The 23,092-nt window shown below is 42.9% G+C and overlaps 1 protein-coding gene across 1 annotated transcript in view; it reads left to right on the top strand.

Annotated features, from left to right (window-relative positions):
- TNN (tenascin N) overlaps window positions 1–23,092 on the top strand; it is a 73,815-nt gene that overhangs the window by 9,699 nt on the left and 41,024 nt on the right. Inside the window, 6 exon segments of the mRNA XM_061630665.1 lie at window positions 4,159–4,347; window positions 6,820–6,909; window positions 19,999–20,064; window positions 20,067–20,261; window positions 20,987–21,173; window positions 21,175–21,233. Coding sequence (XP_061486649.1) covers window positions 4,159–4,347; window positions 6,820–6,909; window positions 19,999–20,064; window positions 20,067–20,261; window positions 20,987–21,173; window positions 21,175–21,233 — 786 coding nt within the window.

The raw sequence follows: 23,092 nt of genomic DNA on the forward strand, positions 1-23,092 counted from the left end.
GCCAAGTTCCTTCAACCTTTCCTCATAAGACTTGTTCTCCATACCGGCTATCATCCTCGTCGCCCTCTTCTGAACCCGCTCTAACTTGTCTATATCTTTCTTAAAATGAGGCGCCCAGAACTGAACACAGTATTCCAGATGAGGCCTGACTAATGCAGAATATAGTGGGACTATTACTTCCCTCGACCTGGAAACTATAGCTCTGTTTATGCAGCCCAAAACCACATTTGCCTTTTTTGCCGCAGCATCACACTGCTGGGTCATGTTCAACTTGCGATCCACTACAATTCCAAGGTCCTTCTCACACGCACTACTGCTAAGCCGGGTATTTCCCATCCTGTACCCGTGCATTTTGTTTTTGTGGCCTAAATGCAGAATCCTGCATTTGTCTTTATTGAATTTATTTTATTAATTTCAGCCCAATTTTCTAGTCTATCCAGGTCCCTTTGGATTTTATTCCTGTCTTCCATAGTGTTAGCTATCCCTCCCAGTTTCGTATCATCCGCAAACTTCATAAGGCTTCCCTCCACCCCATCATCTAAGTCATTGATAAAAATGTTGAAGAGTATCGGCCCCAGGACAGAACCCTGTGGCACTCCACTCGAGACCTCCTTCCAGTCCGAAGCAGAGCCACCGACGACCACTCTTTGAGTACGGTTTTCCAACCAGTTGTGAATCCACCTGACAGTATTTCCATCTAGTCTGCATTTGACCAGTTTGCTAATCAAAAGGTCGTGGGGGACTTTGTCAAACGCCTTGCTGAAATCTAGATAGATGACATCTACAGCATTTCCACCAACTACTAAGCTAGTGTCCCGATCAAAAAAAGAGATGAGATTAGTTTGACAGGATTTTTTCTTGACAAACCCATGCTGGCTCCTACCAATCACAGCATTGTCATCTAGATAGTTGCCAATGGACTCTTTTATTATCTGTTCTAATATCTTTCCCGGTATTGAAGTCAGACTGACCGGCCTGTAATTCCCCGGATCTTCTTTTTTACCCTTTTTAAAGAGCGGGACGACGTTTGCCCGTCTCCAATCCTCCGGCACCTCTCCCGTTCTCCAGGATTTCTCAAAGATGATGGCAAGAGGTTCCGAGAGTACATCAGCAAGTTCCTCCAATACTCTGGGATGCAGTTCATCAGGCCCTGGAGATTTGAACTCATTTAGGTTAACTAGGTATTCCCTGACTATCTTCTTATCAATCTTGAACTGCAATCCTGACCCCTTACTGAGATTGCTACCGATGCAAGGTTGCACACTGTTCCCTTTTTGGGAGAAAACGGAGGCAAAATAGGCGTTGAGCAGTTCTGCTTTTTCCTCGTTATCTGTCAACATTTTGCCATCCTCATTGAGCAGCAGTCCCACCGTTTCCTTGGTCTTTCTCTTGCTTCGAACATATCTGAAAAACCCCTTTTTGTTGTTCCTCGCTTCCCTCGCCAGCAAATCAGGGACCACACACAAGCAATAAGATGTCTGACAGACAGAATGTCACCAGGTGAAGTTTCCCCAATAATTTTATTTCCATACTAGGTTTACCCTGTTTAATTTGTGCCAGTGACACAGCTGTTAAAGGCACAAGGCATCATTTGCTTTGTTTCTCTGTTTGTACTTCTCAGCACAAACTGCTTTGGTGGAAGACAGTGAATCTCATCACCAGGGAAGATACAGGAGATGCCACATGTTCCTTCCTTCTAATTGCTTAGCAACAGTGATTAAGTGACTAAGGCTGCAATCCAACACACACCTGGGAGTAAGTCCCATTTAATCCTATGGAGTTTACTTCTGTGTAGACATGTATTGGATTGCAGCCTGTGTGACCTTAGCAACAGCAATGCATCCGTACCTCTCTTGTGTGAAAATCAGCAACTTGTACAGTGAGTCAGACCCTATCATTTCTAGAGGGACTTCAACTGCCCATATCTTCATCTTAATCCCACCCACTGTCTAATCCCCTGACAAAAATCTCACATTCTTACCTCCCCACGAAATCACCATTCATTGTCCATTCCCTTGACAAAAATCCCCATTCTCAGAGGGTGAAACTGACCTAAATCCTCCTTTCAAATTTATGTTCACTGGAATTTGGTGCAGCTCAGTAGTTGAACCTCACCTCTTTAGGTTTTCCCCCCCAAACGTGGACCACCTCATCGGGGGGGGGAAGCCAGGCAGGGCTATAAATTCAGGGCACCCTAGCGAGGAAGCCCACTCTACAAGCAAGAGATTGGGCCCAGCTGACGAAGCGTCTTGGCCCCAATGACAAAGCGCCAAGGTAACAAGTGAGTTAGGGGGTGAGAGTTTGATAGCAGGGTGAGAGGATAGGGCCTACTTCTCAATTTTTTGACCTAATAAATCTCAAGCCCCAAAGTAAATTAATTCAATTAACAATATTATAACAGGTTTGCAGGTAGAAAGGCAAGTTGTCTGACCTGGAAAAACTGAGAGAATCAGAGTTTGGTGGACGAGGCCTCGGGGACATGATAGTGGTGTCCCATTTCCAGGGTGACAGCTCTCCTGCTGTTATAGAGAATGAGGGTCTTGGTGAAAAAGGATGTCACTCTGAGGAACAGGGGAATGATGCCTTTGAAGGAGCTCATTACTTGGAAGATACATCTCTAAGGGATGTGGTAGTGGGTGCAGGTGATACAATCATTAGGGAATAGAACTGCCAATATCATAATGCTGTTATAAAAATTCTATATGGCAGGAGTGGGACAAAAGGGGGTGGGACATTTTTAGGGCTAGTTTCAACACACCTTCACACAGACAAGCAAGAGTTCAAGGACACATTTCAGCCAGGCAAAAAAACTCAGGGTAAGAAACAGAAGCAGAGGGGAGTGGCGTAGGGAGAGTTCTGGGGGCCTGAAGGGCGGCATTTGGGCCTGGGCCTGAGGTTCCCCACCCCTGCTATATGAGGTGATGGGATTTGGAATACTGTGTTCAGTTCTGGCTGCTGCAACTTAAAAAGGATACTGTAGAGCTAGAAAAGATTTAGAAAAGGGCATCCAAAACGAACAACATTTTGGGTTGTTTAATTTAAAAAAAGGTGAGTGGGTGGGGCATAGAGGTGTATAAAATTATGCATGGTGTGGCAAAAGTGGACAGAGAGAGGTTTTCTTCCTCTCTTAAAATATTAAAACCTGAATGAAATGGACTGCCTTCAAGTCAATTCCAACTTATGGCGATCCTATGAACAGAGTTGTCATGGTAAGCGGTATTCAGAGGTGGTTTACCATTGCCTTCCTCTGAGGCTGAGAGGCAGTGACTGGCAGAAGGTCACCCAGTGAGCTTCATGCCTATGTGCATATTCGAACCCTGGTCTTCCAGGTCATAGTCCAACGCTCTAACCACTACGCCACACTGGTTCTCCATTAGAACCTACGGTCATTCAGTGAAGATGAATGTTGGAAGATTCAGGGCAGACAAGAGGAATACTTCTTCACACAGTACATAGTTAATCTATGGACTTTGCTGCTACAAGATGCAGTAACAAATTTATGGATAGCTTTAAAAGGGGATTAGATAAATTCATAGAGGATAAGGTTATCAATGGCTACTAACCATAATGGCAGTAGTGATTGGCAGGGTGATGGCACTCACCTGACCTTCAATCACCTGCATTGCTGCTGCTTACTGGGACATAAAGTGGGAGGGCCAAGATAGCAGTGAGGCTGACATGGTATAAATGCATTGGTGGGAATAGCATGCTGACTTGCCGCTAACTTACTCCTCTTCCTCTACCTCTGGTAAGCAGCAGTGGCACATCAATGGGAGGTTAGGTGAACACCGCTTCCTCACCCTTCTGACTTCTACTGTTGGAGGCAGTATCCCTCTGAATAACAGTTGCTGGGACTCACAAGTGAGGAGAATGTGTTGCACTCACATTCTGCTTGTGGGCTTCCCATAGGCATCTGATTGGCCACAAAGAGAATAGGATGCTGGGCCTGGGCTAGATGGGCCATTGGCCTGATCCAGCAGGCTATTCTTATGTTCTATGGAGAAACTGCTGACAAAAACTCCTCTCTTTCCTTATCTTCTTATATCCAAGCAATTGCCTTATCTTCCTTATCCAAACTTGTCATATAATTAACACTTGGAAAGCAAAGGGATTGGTTGTAATATGTTGTTTCAGCTTTGCTTATTCTCCCTTTTCTAGCTACTTCTGCCATTGGTGCTATCTGGGTGACAGAAGAGAAAGAAAATTCCCTGGAAGTGGAATGGGAGAATCCTGCAACAGAGGTGGATTATTACAAGCTAAGATTCAACTCTTTGCTCATGCCAGGGGAGGAGGAGGAGGTGCTGGTTCCTAAAAGCAGTGATGTCAACAGCAGATATGTCATCACAGGTAAGTGATAATGTGATGCATTTGTGCTCATCAGGAATGAGGACTATGGTGGGAAGTTGTTGATTTTTCTCAGTGTAAACTGGAAAGAGAACTGACTTTGTTTGTTTATATATCATCATCAGTACACATATACAGTTGGTGGACAAAGTGCATGACATGAAAAACAGAGCATTCTCTCTGTTATTTTCAGTGAAGTTGTTTTGGGAATTTTATTATATAGTTACTCTCTTTCTACTTCTCCAAGTGATGAGAAGTTCCAGGCTGCAGCAATTCCCCAAATTTGGTTTCCTTTGGAAGGAGGTCACTGGAGTCTTTTGGCATTCTCTAATATATGTTTATCTACAAATATACAAATTGAGCACACGTGGCGGCACAGCTTACTCCAGTTTTGTGGGGCAAAAACCTACCCCGGCACAGTTTTCATGGTGCAATATACAGATAAATAGACCTACAGGGAAGTATTTCTAGAACATTGTCAGAAGTCACCTGTACAACGTTCCCAAATTTCAGCCAGTTACTGCTTACCATTTTCCTTCTGGAAACAAACAAATAAAAAGCCACGTGGGACATAAACTGTGCCAGAACTACATTGGCGTGTATTTACTGACACAGACAATGTTAGCAGACTGGGGTAGTAAAAACACCCCATCATTTTTTTAATAGAAAAATGGTCAGGGATAGGTCAACAAAGAGCACTGGAGCCAAATGCAGAAAAACATTCAACTTCCTCTGAATAAATGTTTTTTTGCTCTGGGACCGTATTTGGGTATTGTCAAGCACACTTCTTCTTATACCACAGACACAAATATGGGCTCCTCCTGGGAGGTAGGGCGGGATATAAATTTAATAAATAAATAATAATATCAGGCTGCTATAAATTGGAAATAAGAATACAAAAAAAAGCCTGCTGGATCAGGCAAGTGGCCCATTTAGTCCATCATCCTGTTCTCATAGTGGCCAACCAGATGCCCCTGGGAAGCCCACAGTCAATGGAATCACCCCAGAATCACCCCAGAAACAGTTAGTGTGACTTCTTTCTCAACATTAGTTGAAGGTTTTAAACATTCCAACAGACAGCCAAATCCATTGTCCCACATCAGATCTTCAGAGAGGCAGCCAGCACCCAAAATTATGGAGGCCAACATTTTGCTGCTGCTTCTGTATACCACTCCAAAGCTGCAGTCTGTCCCCTTTGTTTTCTTTCACATACATCAGCTGGGGTGGGTGGGTGAGTATTCTCCCCCCCTGCCTGTCTCAGAAAATGTAAGGAAGATCCAACTTATCTAGAGCAATCAGTCAGGAATCTCCCTAGCAAAAGATGTGCCTGGTGCCTTTATCATCATCTGTCCTGGGGCGAGCCCCCCCCCAGCAGTATTTATGGCTCCATCAATCCTCTGTCTCCAAACCTTCCTGAATATCACAACAGTGTTGTTTTAGGTTTGTGGTTTTATTAATTAATCTGCAGAGTGCCTTGAGCATCAGGACAGAAAGGAAGGCATATCAGACAAGGGTTGATAACCTACAGCCCTCTAGAAGATATTGGACTCCCAACTCTCATCAGCCTCATCCACCATGGCCACTTGTCATTGGTGATGGAAGCTGTAATTCAGCAGCATCTGGAGTAGCCACAGATTAGCCATCCTTGGCATAAAATAAGAATATACATATATAGGATCTGTGTGGAACATGGTCTCTAGCAGAAATCTATAGTTTCTGCACAATTCTGATTCCTGACTTCTTTTGTTCTCAGGCCAAACCTTAAATATTTGCTTTATTTATAGAATTGCATTTTCCAGTCACTTGAGAGCTCTCAAAGTGATATATAACATTAAAAATAAAAATCCAACCCAGTAAAAACTAAAAATGAGTTGAAAACATAGGGTCGTATCCAGCATTAATCATAATAAGAGTAGACCCACTGAAATTAATGGGCATGGCTGAGTTAGGTCTGTTAATTTCAGTGGGTCTACTCTAAAAAGAATTTAGTTGCCAAGAACCCATAAGTAAAAACAGCAGAACAAACAGCCAGTAAGTCCCCAGCCTTCAGCAAAAATAAGCAAATAAATCCTGTTAGAGAAGAATAAGTATTTTCAGCTAGTGACATAAGTGGTGCACAGAGAAGACCAACCGTTAGGGACTCCAGAGGGTAAGCCCTGCAAGTTGCAACTGAGAAGACCTACCTTGACACTGTCTTGGTGTTGATCTTCTCACAGTAAAAGAAGGAATGCAGAACAAGGCCCTCTGCTTCTCCGGTGAGGTTTGCTTTTTAGTTTAGAACTGCAAACACAGGGAAAAATTAAGGTGTAATTTTACCCTCCCCCAAATATCAAGCTAGACATATCCCATATGCAACAAAAAAGAGGGCTTTGAAACACACATTCCACATAAAATCCGGAAAGAAGAGGAAACATAAGATGCAGCTGTGCCTCAGAATAATTTGCATTACCTCATTCTGTTCTGTTTTCTTTACAGGCCTGAAACCAGGAACACAGTATGCGATCACTGTCATATCCATGAAGGATGAGATGGAAGGGAAGCCATCCTCTGTGAATGCCTGGACAGGTATAAATAAATGGCTTTGGCTGTTGCATGATGAAGTACCTACGTCACTGCACAAGCACAATCGCTACAGGTTGTCACAGCTGCCATAGCAATCTGTCATACAGTGTGATTTTTTGAGCCTTCCTAATTGCCCCGTCTTTTTCTCAAGACTTTTGTCAAAGTAAAATCTGTGTACAATCAGGTCACAGAGGGGCAAGGAGAGTGGGATCTGAAAGCACTACTAACCTCCACATGTTGTTTTGCTATTCTGCACTAGGGATGGGGTTCGCGCTTTGGATCCAGTCCATGTTTTGGTTTTTGCAACTGGCTTGTGGTGCTGATGCGTAACATTTCCCCCCCTCCCATTTTTTTTTGCTATTTCCGATCTGCTTGTAATAGCTAAAGAAATTGCTAATGCTGTTGGCGATCTTTCTACTCTTGGGTTTTCCATTTAAATTTAAATTAGGCAGATCATCACCTGTCAATTCTGCCTCTTGCCTCAGGTTACTGTGGTGCTGACCAAAGATGTTAATGGTGACTGTTATCACCTCATTGAGACAGAACTTCAAATGAATACACATTGCAGTACTTCAGAGCAGTTATTTATGTTAATAAAGATGTCAAATTAGCTGCAGATATTTTTTTTAAAAAAAGCCAGTGTGACAGTTGCAAGCATTAGTCAAACCTGATCCAAAGACATACAGGATTTAAGGATGCTGACAAAATACAGTAACAAATCTGAAAATGACGAAATTCACACAGACTCTTTGTGTGTACATGCTATATGTGCATAGTCTCTCTCAGTGCCAAGAACAGTGCCTGTGTGCACCATATTGCTTGTACATACAGAGGTTCTGTGCTCAGGATGGTAGACTGATGGTAGCTGGGGTGGGACCTGTCACTGCAATCCCGCTACTTCTTTCTGTATAAATTGTAAAGGTTTGTAATATCTCAAAATATTGATATATTTCTTGGGCATATTCATTGTTCAGAGTATCACATTTCTTATGCGCCTAGTTCTCACTGAGATGGTAAACCTGTGTCTGGGCTGTACCACTTCAGAGTGCAGGCAGGGGCTTTCGTGCTTCATTATTGCTCCATACAAAAAACATTCTTCCACCAAGAAGAATAAGAAATTATGGGAAGACTATACTAGAATCCTTCTAATATGTTTGCTTTCTATCAGGAGATTATCATTAACATTATTATTTTGTACAGAGTACCATTATTTATTTATTTATTATTTAAATTTGTATGCTGTTTTTCCATATCAATATGCTCCAAGTGGCTCACACAATAGAACAGAAATGTTACTGTAATCAAATAATAACAATCAAATACTAAATCATTTCAAAACATAACAACAATCCAATAAATAACTCAATTTGATTATATATTCATTTAAAGTCATAATAAAACAAACCATCAATTAAAACATTCTAATTAATTAAAAATATAATAAACCCTCCAACGTAGTCACATGTCAGCAGTAATATAACCAGCAGACACTGCATGGCAGGACTATAACAAATGATACAAAACTAATGAAGTGTATAAACATTTTCATAGAGGCTTAAACATTTAAGAGCACACTGCTCCGAGCAGCTTTATCATATACTATAAAATAACTTGCAGTTAATAAATCTATACTGTTTATTTATTTATTTATTTATTACATTTATATACCACCCCATAGCTGAAGCTCTCTGAGCGATTTACAGCAATACTATAAAGTGCATAAAGAATTTATAGAGGCTAAAAGTTAAGTGCACACATTTCATAGCAACTTGATCAGATAAAGTGTTTCAAAAAATAATATCTTCATCAGTCTTCACAGGGAGGCACTCTTCTGTCAACAAGAGATGGCTTTGACCACCTCCTTCACTCTGACCTCTCACCCTAGATTCCCACTAAAGGCATCAAATAATCACAATAACTTAGAGTATAAATATGAAACCAACCTGCCTCACGCAGGGGAGGCCCCACCAAAAACCCCTCCCTTCCCCATCTGCCACACAGACAGGAGGATCCATACAACAAAGAGAGTGCCTCCTGCCTCTCCCCCAAGGGATGGCCCAAAGAGATGACTTCCTTAGGTGTCACCCCTGCAAGTGCCGTTCCATCTCTGGGCAGCCCACCACCCACAGCAGCACCTCCTTATATCTCTGATATAACTGTTCCATTTGTGAGCTATCAACTACAGTCTGAGTATAGCCCAGACACAAATTTAGATTTAGATTTTCTAGACTCCTGCATCAACAAATAAAGTATCTTGCTTGACTTCTAAGGAAAGGTGAGACATGGTTTTCCCAGTGACCCCAGTGATCCCTGAACTTTATTCAAACCTAAAATTATTGTCCGGCATGTTGAAAACAACTTACAGACTGGCCAACTACCTGTCGATAGACCATGGAACAAGCAGTATATAAATATTTTACATAAATAAATATACGTGTGCAGGCATTTGTTAGGGGGTGTCCTGGGACAGTCAAGTCCTGGGACTTTGGGACTGGGCTAGACCCTGCATCACTTGCACCTTTTTGTTTTATTTATTTGCCTTGCTTTGCTTACAGGGCTGCTGGGCATGCTGCAAAGCACAGTGCTGATGAGAGCCCCAGCCAGCCACCATCTCCATTTGCTCAGAGACCTAAATTTACATCTACATTAGCATTACTATGTTCTGATCTGCACTGTAATCGTGATGGTTTATTGTAATTGGTGAAGGTATTTTTGTTTTGTTGTCATTAGTGGATATTTTGTCACTATGATAATATGTGAACTGAATCCTTGAATTTTGCCAATTGTTTATTTTTAGTTATATTATGAATTATTATAGGATGAGAGGGGGGGTTGGTATATTTTGTCATTTCTATGGTTGTAAACCACCTTGAGAACAGTAATGTAGAATGGTGGTATACAAATTAAAAAAGGAATGAAATGAATTTACCGAAAAGAATCATTTCTTTTCTGGTTCTGTATAAAATCCTGTGGAGAATTTCCACCTCCACAAAATTGGTTGGCCATGGAGAATATATGTTGGCTATATAAATGTGGCACCTCCTGACAGGCGCACACATGCTAAAGGAGTATTTTCAAGATACTGCCAGCCTGTCTACAGCACCAGCTCAGTGTGACAGACTGAAATCAATGCACGGAGGGGGAATTGAGGTTGTGGCAGCAGGCCTCTCCCCCAACCTCCATTGTACCAGTTACTAGGCTGAAAAATGTGCCATGATTCCATAGGCACTTGGTTTCTGCATATCTCAGTTTCTGTCTTTATCCTTTATTGCTTTTTAACATTGTCATCATCATGTGCTGTCTGACAGTACTATAAAGTGGAGTATATGTGGAACATCTGGGTTGTATTCAACCAGTGGAGGCCCCTCAGTAAGGGCAGGTGGGGCACTGCCCACCCTAAAACCCCAAACCTATAGCCCAGTCCCTTCTCTGTTCCTTACAGTCATATTCAATACATTACCTCACATTTAGAGACACTCTGGACTTATTTCTGTCCACCTTTTGTTCTGGCCAACCATCTTTGAGAAGAGTAGTAGTGAATGATCCCAAAAGCATGTTTAGCTGGCATGGGGGTGTGGGTGGAAGCTGGTTTCTTCATAGGCCAGACTGGGCCCTATTTATTGTAGAGGGGAGAGATGGGAAAGGGGATTCTTGGAGGCAAACAGCCCTAAAAATGTTCGGCTGGCATCATAATGGGGGGTGGGGAATCTGGTTTCTTCATGGGCCAGACTGGGCTTTTTTTATTGTCAAGGTGAGGGGAAGGGGAGATTCTTTGTGGCAAACTGTCCCCCAAATTGTTTAGCTAGCATCATAATATTGTGCAGAGCTTGGAAAAGTTACTTTTTTTGAACTACAACTCCCATCAGCCCCAGCCAGCATGGCCACTGGATTGGGCTGATGGGAGTTGTAGTTCAAAAAAGTAACTTTTCCAAGCTCTGATATTGTGTATATGTGTGTGTGTGTATGTAATCTAGTTTCTTCAAAGGGTAGACTGGGCCTTATTTATTGTAGGGGGGAAGAGATGGGAAAGGAGATTCTTGATAGCAAACTGCCTCTAAAAATGTTTGGCTGGCATCATAAGGTGGTGGTGGTGGTAGTGGTGATGGCTTTTATAAAAACCAAGAAACTTAGAGATACTTTGTGTAAATGTCTGAGTCCCTGCACCAGTGGAATCTTGAAGGAACGTGCGGAACTGCCTGCTATTTAGAACTGATCATAGGGTATAAAAATGGGCTTTTCTAACATTTTGGCTTCATGTCTTTCCCACCTGCCATATCTTTTTCTCTGAGCATAGGAGCTTACCATTTACAGGATTGGTTTTATTTTTTTTAAAAAGAAACTCTGGAAATCTTTAGCCAGTGACTATTATCCATGATACTTGAATACACTGCTCCAGGTCAGGGAGGTTCATTCTGCATACCAGGGAATAAACCAGGAATAGTTTAAATAAAACATAATATTCCTGAATATAATATTTGCTGTTTTTTCCACAGAAGTAACACAAAATCTCACATATTGAGGAAGGAGGTATGATTTAGCTGTAGCAACTAACATAAGCCTATTCATTTTACTGAGAAGCCCCGCTGTATTCATTTAAGTGGGTGTAGAATTGAACCCTGTCCTCCAGGTCCTAGTCCAACACTCTAACCATTACGTTTATACAATTACAAATGCTTGTTTTAAATATGTTTTAATTTAAAAATATAAATATGTCTTTCTTTTATTTTTACTCTTCATTAGAGTTCTTTGTATGGTTCAGGGTTGGCACTGGGGGAGAGCAGCACTCTTGTGCCTTGTGCATGGCAGGCAGAATTTATTATGAATTAAAAGTGTGTTTGGATGAATTTGAACTGAACTATTTTGTTCCTTTTTTAAAATGAACTTTCCAAGCACTGCTGGTTACTAACACAACCCTCTTCATCTTATTGAGAAATCAGTAAGCCTCCACTGTGCTCTGTGAGGCTTACTCATGAGAGCAAGCATAGGACTAAAGCCTTTTGTAGTGCCTTCTAAATGCGAGTTTCCAGTAACTCACTCACTTTGTGCGTGTGTGTTTTTAAACAGGATTGGGAGAGCCTTACTGAATGAGCAGAGATCTAAGTTTCTGTTCACAACTGAGGTGGTGCGACTTAACTGTGTGGACACTCATGAGAATGAGCATAGGATTAAAGCTCTGTTAGGTGCTCAGTGTTATTTAAACTGCAGTGTTTAAGTGTCCACTGTTTCTTTGCAAAGGAGAAGGACAGGGAAAGAACCAAAATAGGTGGAGGCCACACAACTTTTTTTCCATCTAAGAAGCTACTATGACAGCAGGTACCTTTCTGAATCATAGTAAGACACTTTACAGTTTAGTTAGGTGCTATTTGTAAAACTGCAATTCTTTAAGTGTCCACAGTATGTTTGCAAGGGAGGAGAATGGGGAAAAACAAAACTTGGCCATGACCTCATTGGTCATAACCTCATTGGTCATGACCCCATAGCAGCCCCACCAAATCTAGTGGGCACCAACCACAACTTCATTCAACACAACGCTAAGTAGACTGTTCTGTCAGCACACGGATTTCTCGATGTGCAACAGAATGAACTCCCCCTCTCCTCATCCATGTGGGCACAAACGACATGGCCAGAAACACCTTGGAACAGATCACCTCAGACTATGAGGCTCTGGGTAAGAAGGTCAAGGATTTTGGGGCGTAGGTGGTCTTCTCGTCAATTCTTCCCATGAAGGATAGAGGACTACAAAGGGAAAGGAAGATACTGCAGGTCAACGACTGGTTACGCAGATGGTGTCGACAGGAGAGGTTTGGATTCTGGGACCATGGTCTAAGCTTCTTGGAGGGGGGACTCTTGGCAAAAGATGGGCTGCACCTCACAAGGACTGGGAAAAATCTCTTTGGCAGAAGTATGGCAAAACTCATCAAGAGGGCTTTAAACTAAAGCCTCTAGAGGATGGAGATGATAGCTTAAATACCGATCCAAAGACAGTGGGTTGTAAACGCAAGGATTTGAAGGGTACAGGAGACACTGGGAGAGAGAAAGAGATGCACGGCAAAGCTCACGGTATATTAATGGAGGAATCCAATCAGGACAAAAGAGACTTCTGGTGTCTATATACCAACACGTGGAGCTTGGGAAACAAGCAAGAGGAGCTTGAAGTCTTAGTGCATCAAGGCAAATATGACTTCATAGGGATAACAGAGACTTGGTGGGATGACTCCCATGATTGGAATATAGCCATTCAAGGATATAAACTCTACAGAAAGTATAGAAGCAACAGAAAAGGAGGGGGAGTAGCGTTATACGTCAAAGACAAATACACCTCTATGGAAATCCAAGAGAGCAAACAAAGTGGTCCGGTAGAGACCATTTGGGTAAAAATAAATGGAGAAACAAATAAAACCCACATGGTAGTAGGTGTCTACTACAGACCCCCCTGGCCAAGAAGAGGTGGTAGAGGAGGCCTTTCTCAAACAAATCTCTGGAATCTCAAGGAGGCAAGAAGTAGTAGTGATGGGGGACTTCAACTACCCAGATATCTGCTGGGAGACAAACTCTGCGAAGCAGAAAGCCTCCAACAAATTCCTGATGGGCCTTGCTGATAATTTCCTCTTTCAAAAAGTAGAAGAAGGAACAAGGGGATCGGCAATCCTGGACCTGAGCTTAACTAACAGGGACGAATTGGTCACGGGAATTAAAACGGTCGGTACCTTGGGGGAAAGTGACCACGTAATGCTGGAATTCGTGATTCTGGGGAAAGCCAAAGAAGAATATAGTCAAATATGGACCTTGGATTTCAGGAAAGCCGATTTTAGCAAGCTCAGGGAAATGATGGGTAGGATCCCATGGCTAGATAGACTAAAGAAAAAAGGAGCCCAAGAAGCGTGGGAGTTCATGAAGAACGTATTACAAAAAGCGCAATCGCAAACAATTCCAAAGAGGAAGAAAAACGGAAGACATCGGAAAAAGCCAATGTGGCTACAGGGAAGACTCGTGGAGGAGGTAAAAATAAAAAAGAGCATGTATAAAGAATGGAAGGAAGGACTCATCACCAAGGAAGAGTACCGACGAGAGGCTCAGGCTTGCAGGAATAGCGTAAGGAAAGCTAAAACCCAGAATGAGCTGAGGCTGGCGAGGGAAGCGAGGAACAACAAAAAGGGGTTTTTCAGATATGTTCGAAGCAAGAGAAAGACCAAGGAAACGGTGGGACTGCTGCTCAATGAGGATGGCAAAATGTTGACAAGGAAAAGGCAGAACTGCTCAACGCCTATTTTGCCTCCGTTTTCTCCCAAAAAGGGAACAGTGTGCAACCTTGCATCGGTAGCAATCTCAGTAAGGGGTCAGGATTGCAGTTCAAGATTGATAAGGAGATAGTCAGGAAATACCTAGTTAACCTAAATGAGTTCAAATCTCCAGGGCCTGATGAACTGCATCCCAGAGTATTGAAGGAACTTGCTGATGTACTCTCGGAACCTCTTGCCATCATCTTTGAGAAATCCTGGAGAACGGAAGAGGTGGCGGAGGATTGGAGACGGGCAAACGTCGTCCCGCTCTTTAAAAAAGGTAAAAAAGAAGATCTGGGGAATTACAGGCCGGTCAGTCTGACTTCAATACCGGGGAAGATATTAGAACGGATAATAAAAGAGTCCATTGGCAACTATCTAGATGACAATGCTGTGATTGGTAGGAGCCAGCATGGGTTTGTCAAGAAAAACTCCTGTCAAACTAATCTCATCTCTTTTTTTGATTGGGTCACTAGCTTAGTAGATGGTGGAAATGCTGTAGATGTCATCTATCTAGATTTCAGCAAGGTGTTTGACGAAGTCCCCCACAACCTTTTGATTAGCAAACTGGTCAAATGCAGACTAGATGGAAATACTGTCAGGTGGATTCACAACTGGTTGGAAAACCGTACTCAAAGAGTGGTCGTCGGTGGCTCTGCTTCGGACTGGAAGGAGGTCTCGAGTGGAGTGCCACAGGGTTCTGTCCTGGGGCCGATACTCTTCAACATTTTTATCAATGACTTAGATGATGGGGTGGAGGGAAGCCTTATGAAGTTTGCGGATGATACGAAACTGGGAGGGATAGCTAACACAATGGAAGACAGGAATAAAATCCAAAGGGACCTGGATAGACTAGAAAATTGGGCTGAAATTAATAAAATGACATTCAATAAAGACAAATGCAGGATTCTGCATTTAGGCCACAAAAACAAAATGCACGGGTACAGGATGGGAAATACCCGGCTTAGCAGTAGTGTGTGTGAGAAGGACCTTGGAATTGTAGTGGATCGCAAGTTGAACATGACCCAGCAGTGTGATGCTGCGGCAAAAAAGGCAAACGCGGTTTTGGGCTGCATAAACAGAGCTATAGTTTCCAGGTCGAGGGAAGTAATAGTCCCACTATATTCTGCATTAGTCAGGCCTCATCTGGAATACTGCGTTCAGCTCTGGGCGCCTCATTTTAAGAAAGATATAGACAAGTTAGAGCGGGTTCAGAAGACAGCAACGAGGATGATAGCTGGTATGGAGAACAAGTCTTACGAGGAAAGGTTAAAGGAACTTGGCATGTTCAGTCTGGTGAAGAGAAGGCTGAGGGGTGACATGATTGCACTCTTTAAGTACCTGAAGGGCTGTCACATAGAGGAGGGTACAGATTTGTTCTCTGCTGCCCCAGAGGGTAGGACTAGGTCTAATGGTTTTAAGTTGCAGGAGCGTAGATTCAGATTGGACATTAGAAGGAACTTCTTGACAGTAAGGGCAGTTCGGCAATGGAACTGACTGCCTAGGGAGGTGGTGGGATCCCCTTCGCTGGATGTCTTCAAGCAGAGGCTGGACAGCTATCTGCGGGAGATGCTCTAGCTGTGGATTTCCTGCTGTGAGCAGGGGGTTGGACTCGATGGCCTACAAGGCCCCTTCCAATTCTATGATTCTATGATTCACACACTCCCAAAATCTGTTCTGGAGGTTCAGAGCAGATTTGGGGACAGCACAGAGGGCATACGGAAGAAGGAGAAATCCCATTGTGCTAGTGCTAACCCTTGCACTGTTGCAATTGTCTCTTTATGCTTAGTGTGCGTGTGTGTTTTAATTCAGAAAATGACCTTTTGCCACATAACTATATTCATATTCAACCAGTAATGAAAATGGGTAGGAATGGACAGATGCAGAGGTCTAGCAAACCATTTTATCTACATTCACTTTTGAACTTAAAAGTACCAACAAAAACAATTACAAGAGTTGGAGCAAAATATATAATCTGTCTGTTTTCCTCAGGGCTGGCTTCAGACATGCCGGGGCCTGCTCATACACACACGTGTGTGTGCGCTCACACACACACACACACCTACCTGTCTCTCGCAGGGAGGGAGCTTCTTCTGCCCATCTGTTCACTGGCTCCGTCTCTTCTGTCTTTTGCAGCTGCGCGGGCTGCTATGCATGTGCATCGCTGCCATCAATCAAAATGGTGCCGGAGGCTTCAGCGCCTTAGGGAAACCTCAGCCACCATCTTGGTTAATGGCAGTCCTGCGTGCACAGTCTGTGCAGACTCAAAAGATAGGAGAGACAGGCAGGCAGAAGAAGCTCTCTCTCTCTGCTATCCGTGGCAGCTACTCTGCTACTACTCCCCCATCCTATTGAGAGGCCCCTCAGGGGCCTCTGTGGCTCCAGGGGCCCTTGGCCAAGGCCCGACCTGGTCGCCCTTTGGAACCGGCCCTGGTATTCCTTACTGTGTATACATTAACTCACCTAGGGCTCAGTGTATGTTACACTTCCTTGTTCATTCTGATAATTCCATAAAATAGGATATTGTTTTTACCATTTTCTGTCAGGATAAACTGCAACTGAACCACCCAGTTTCTGATGGGGGCTGATGACATGCAAGCACATCACTCCATGTCATTTTCTTCCTAATTCACAATGAAACACATTATTTGCTGTTATTGTGATGACATATCCCTCCCACAGAGTGCAACTGATTTAATATACATTCACTCTCCTCAGGAAATGATGGGAAATACAAATGTTGTGAGGGAGGGTGTAGTGATCCTTAACTGAGGATATTTAACTCCTTCAGCAAACCACCGTCTCCAGGGATAAACCAAGATATGTTTACTAGTATAAAACAGATGTTATTTTCTAACTGTGAATCTACTAAGACTTGTCAAATGATATGCAAGCTGAACACTTGAATACATGGAAGATAAGGCTATCAATGGCTACTAGCCACAATTGCTACTAGTATGTGTTTGAATACCAGTTGCTGGAAACCACAGGAGGGGAAAATGCTCTTGCGCTCAGATCCTGCTTGCAAGGCTTCCTATAGGCATCCGGTTGGCTACTGTGAAAACAGGATGCTGGACTAGATGGGCCACTGGCCTGATCCAACAGGCTCTTCTTATGTTCTTATGAGCACATGAGTGAATTAACCCTGAGTCAATGGCTGTCCTGGGATTTGATTCCAGGTCTGTATTAAAACTATAGGATTGACAGACTCTCCCTAAAGATTTTCCGCTTTCTCCTTGTAATGCTCATGGGTATAATATAGTAGAAGTGTACAGTATTGGTACACCTCCACGCCACACCTCTGAAGCAATGAGAAGTTCCAAAGATAGCATTACAGGGTTTAGTTCCCTTTGGAAAGAAAGACCATTGGAAAGTATGGTGTACAGTATTTGTATTATTTGCTTTATTCATAAATAGACAAGCAGAGCCTATTGGAAGCAGCAGACAATTAAAAAAAATGGCAACCTATCCTCAGAGCATGGGTTGAGGAACTGCACATAGCCCAGGAGCAAGACCCTTTCACTCAGGAACACTGTTCCCAGCTTCACAAGGAGAGGGGGAGTTGCTCTACCATTATGATGCTCTATACATGCCTCTGGAAGGGCTTTGGGCCAAGATTCTGTGACAGTGTCATGACACTCCCGCCACTGGGCATTTCAGTGTGTTCATGACTCTGCAGGTGATTACTTGAGAATTTTGGTGGCCCTGAGTATGATGTGGAAAAATACGTGCACTCCTGTTCCACCTGCATGAGGGCAAAACATGCCCCAGGAAGACCTACAGGCCTACTGAAACCCTCACCCACACCAGAGGGACTGTGAAGATTGTTAACTCTGGACTTTATCATGGACCTCCCTCCCTTGCAAGGAAATACTTCAATCCTAGTCATGGTATACACTTTTAGTAAAATGACCCATTTCATTCCATGCTCTGGCCTTCCTACTGCCAAAGAGACTTCTCACTTGTTCATTAAGCACATTTTCCGGTCTCCCAAACAATTTAGCTTCAGATCAGGGCACCCAATTTACTGCACAGTTCTGGCATTCATTGTTACAACTGCTGGGAATAGAACTCTGCCTATCTTCTGTGCACCATCTCTAAACAGATGGGTAAACACTAAACAGAGAAGGTAAATGCCACATTAGACCAGTGTCTTCATTATTATGTCAACTATCAACAGGACAACTGGGTATCCCTGCTGCCCCTAGCAGAGTTTGCCTACAACAACTCTGTCCATTCCTCCACCCAACAGATGCTGCTCTTTGCCAGTTATGGATATCACCCACACTCTTTCACAACCCCACCACGACGCTGGCTGTTACTGCAGCTATCGAATATATTCAGGAGTTACAAGTAATGCAACAGATGTTACAAGAACAGTTAGAGACAGCCAAGGCAGCCTAGAAATGGGCAGCTGATCAGCATCGATAACCTGCCCCAGAAATCCAGGTGGGAGATTGGGTGTGTCTTTCTACATGCTACCTGCCAATTTCCATCCTGTGTCACAAGGTAGAGGTGCGCTGAGTGGGACCCTTTGAAGTGGAAGCACAGATCAACCCTGTGGCATAATACCAACTGCGTTTACCTGCTTCCATGAAGATTCACCCCGTATTGCTTTTTAAGATGTGTTTAAATATATTTCTAAGATGTGTTATGATGTTTTTAGTGTTTTGTCCCTTGTTTGCAGCCTTGGGCTCCTTCTGGGAGGAAGGGTGAGATGGAAATGTAATTAATAATAATAATAATAATAATAACAACAACAACAACAACAACAATAATAATAATAATATTTGACCTGACTTCCTGGAAATCATTAAGAGCAAAATATTATGGAATAAGAATAGCCCAGGCTTCTGGGTCATCATATTACCTGAGGGTTTTTTTGGCTGCTCTCCTGCGAACGCTGCGATTGGATACAGGTAGCATCAAGACAGTCTCAGATTTATTTATTTTTAAAGCATGTTTCTTCTCTCCTGCCCCTATCCAGATACAGTTGTGTTTCAAATGGTATTTATTTATACATGACAGCTTCCATTCTGCCAGAATCTGGAAGCAGATGCAGAATCTGCATCTCATTGAAAGCAACACAGTGGGGATAAACAGCATCAATTCTGAGATGTTTGGGTATGCATTCAGTTTATACCTGAGCTTTCTGATCCAGCAAGTGATGCATATACGGAAGCCCCTCATATACATAAATCTCAATAACTGGTTCAAGGCATTTTTAGTCATGGAGCAATGGTTTAAAACACTGCAAACATTGCCTGTGAAAGGCATCCCCCATGTTTCGTTCATAGCTTTAGGCACAGCTCTTCCCCTCAGCCTTTGGTTTGTTCTTTCTGCTTGCAAATCCCTGAAGGCTCTCCCGTATAACTATGTTAGCCTTCCCCAACCTGGTGCCCTCCAAATGTTTTGAACTGCAACTCCCACCATCATGTCTGTGCTGGCTGGGGCTGATGGAAGTTGTAGTCCAAAACATCTGGAGAATACCAGGTTGGCCTCCCTTGTTGCTCCTTTGTTGAATGATGAGTATATTTAAAATTCTGTAAAAAATCTCAAATGTCAGCATATGCAATATAAAGCATGTGAATTAAGCAAATGTATGCAAATGACAAAATTTGTGTGACCTGTCTTTTTTGTATGATTGATTTCAAGCCCAGTATTAGAAATACCATGGTGCAGAAAGGATTACCATGGTTCAGAATATGAGTTTCCTTGGCACAGACTTCATATGTGGAGTGGGTGGTGGCGGAAACAGGAGTGCTGAGTATGAAATAGACCCTACTTGTAACTCCTAATCTTTTTCTCAAAGAGATTGACATTCCCAAAAATCTAGTGACTGAGCAAGTAACAGAGGATACAGCTACAGTCTTCTGGGACAAGTTCAAGCTCTCATAGACAAATATACAGCACAATGCATCTCTGCAGATGGAGATATAAAAGAGGTATCTGTAGGCACAGATGAAAGCATCGCCACCGTGACAGGTCTGGATCCAGGCAAAGAATACATCATTTACATTTGGGCTAAGAAGGGGAGGCAGCAGAGCAAGAGGGCAAACACTAAAGTTGTGACAGGTAATTAGTCAGAAAAGAGGCTCACTGCTCATTAACTGCTAATTGATGAGCATGTTGTATCGAACCCAAGCCATACTTCTTACCAGTAAGCTTCTACTCTACTCTCCCAGCTGTGATTTTGACCTTCATCTTATGTATCCTAACAACTGATGAGGTAAAAATCACTACTCTTGTGCTTGTCCTACATGCTTTTGGAGCTTCACCTTGTCATCACAAACACCAGCTTTTGGCTGGTCAATGATTTTGGAGACAGCTCTCTGCTTTTCAGCAGACCTTTTTCTTGAAGTTGGGTCCTCGTTCTACTCAACTAGCTATCCTTCCTAAGAATCCATTTTCTGTCAGATGGGCTATTTTAGACATTGTTTGTCACTTCACTGTTTTGACTTGGAAAACAGCACATGCTCTTAATATTTGGCAGTAATAACATTTACATTAAATAACTCCTCTCCCTGTAAACATGGACTTTCCTTCATAGCGCCTTTACATATGCAACAACTCTTCCTCAGTTACTGTTGCATATAGGCTCTCCAAATTTCCTTGTTGCTGCTCCTCTGGACCTACTTTGCTCTTTATTTAATGATTCCCAGAAAAGAATTTGAGCATTATAAAAATGGTTGTACTCATATCAAGCAAACTCAGAATCATTCCCAAATGGATAGGGTTGTGGGAAGCCTTGCTGTAGCACCGCTGTTCAACTCTTTTATTTAAGATCTTTTTTAAAAAAGAAATCAACAGTCCCAAAAACCTGCTGACAGGCCAAGTGATGGAGAGCACAGCCTCCCTCTCTTGGACTGAAGTTCAGGCTGTGATTGACAAATACATGGTAAACTACACTTCTGCCAATGGGAAATTGTCAGTGGGCAAAGACAAAAGCAGCATGATCCTGACAGACCTGAGACCAGGCGTGGAATACTTTGTGGGCTGAGAGGAAGACTCAGCAGAGCAAAGAGACAAGCATTGAAGCTGTGACAGGTAATACCAGGAAGCGTTTTGGAACATGGAGGTAGCTGCTGACTGGCTGGCGCTGGTGGAGTACAGTCGCTAAGAATGTGTGATGGGAAGTCTTGCCTCAGGCACACATTCAGCGGGTGCCCTTTAACAAGCCACTATTGCCTCAGCTTTAGACCCTTTGTGCAATATGGCAGTAATACCCATCCACCATCATGTAAGGATTTTTGAGGTAATGTACGTGAACCGCTATGAACACTCAAAGTCCCATATAAATGCCATTCTATTATTGATAAACTTCACCCTGAACAATATCTGTTGTGAATTGCCATGTGTTGCAGGCAGCGTGAAGAATTTTAAAGTACAACTCAAGGCTGTTAGGATGATTGATCTAAGTGTAATTTTGAACTTGTTTTCATTCATTCAGTAACAAAATGTTTGTTCTGCTGTCGACTCCAGTACATGAATTGGTTCTCTGAGAGTTATATTCACTCTCTTCAGGTGCTATACTTGCATGTAAAGGGGACACGAGAGCCGGAACAAGTACACTACTCGTCTCCACACTAAGGATGGGCAAGAAATTTTATTCAGTTTGCATTTAAAGCTGAATCTATCAAATTCACACTTTCTGAAACAATATGAGAACTGAAACTCTGCCATCCTTCGAAACGCACACGTATTCGAATTTTGCAATGCAGCTCACCAACCAAACAGTGTTAACAGAAATGCATATGTTGGGAGAAACTGAGCATAAGAATGAATATATGAGTGAAAATAACATGCAAAAATGCATTATATGATGAGAAATGGTTTGCAAAAATGTGTACATTAGTCAAAACTGCCTACAAAACTGTATCTAATAGGATAAATTCACACTAAAATGCTGGAGAATTTTCGTGGTAACTTTTTTTTAAGAAAAGCCACACATTGCTGCAGAAATGTAGAAAACTGAATTTAAGATTGGAAAAATGAGAAACTGAGAAAACTGAAACTGACAGAACTTTCCTTCCCTTCTCCACACATACCCATGTGCTGCCCCCACCATGGAGGGTGACCTTCTGAAGCAGAGAGCCTCCTGTACTCATTCAGATGCTCAGCGTGCTTTAGACCCCCGATTTCCATAGTTCTAAATCATGCAGGGGGCCTCCATCAGTATAGGAGGCTCCCTACTTCAGATGTTGCAATGGGGTCAGCAGCTGAGGGGATGGAGCTTCACACACATCCCCTCTCTCCCTGCTCATGTGTTACTTATATATACAAATAGAATGCCTGAAGAGGGCTACTTGTCAAGCTCAAAAAGATTCAGATATCTAAGAGCCTTAGCCTATGTGTATTTACTCAGAAGTTCCACTCTGCTCTGTTGGGTTTAATCTCAGGCCAGTGGATTGAGGAGCATTGCAGTCTAACCTCATTTTGCTCACAGAAGAGGCTGAGGTAGTGACTTCCAATCGTCATGGTATCCATGCCATTGGATCAAAGCCTTTTTCTGTCAAGATTGTGTGTTGATCGTCGTGCACCTATCTCCCCACATAAAACAAATTCACACACAGGCGTCTTCCAACCAAACCAAACCAAAAGTCCCATGGCGATTGGCGAATGGCAACGGGGGCAGGGCTGTGAAATCTGGAAGCCCCTAGTCATGGACCGGCACACGGGCGGTGGATACAGACTCAGTCGTCCTGGCTCAAGGACCGAGGCAGTTGAGTAGTTTGGCAGCTATATCCACGACTGAGCAATCCTATTCAGGATCCACTCTGCTCACCCCGTATGGGGAGGGGTCTAGAAAAGGTGCCCTAAACATAGTCTGCCTCATCTCTCTCCCTGACTGGATCACCACGTCCAGTGGGGTCACCACTTAGCAGTCGCAAAAGACAATTGAACTT

Source organism: Rhineura floridana, chromosome 6 (assembly GCF_030035675.1).
Source record: "Rhineura floridana isolate rRhiFlo1 chromosome 6, rRhiFlo1.hap2, whole genome shotgun sequence".
NCBI lineage: Eukaryota > Metazoa > Chordata > Lepidosauria > Squamata > Rhineuridae > Rhineura > Rhineura floridana.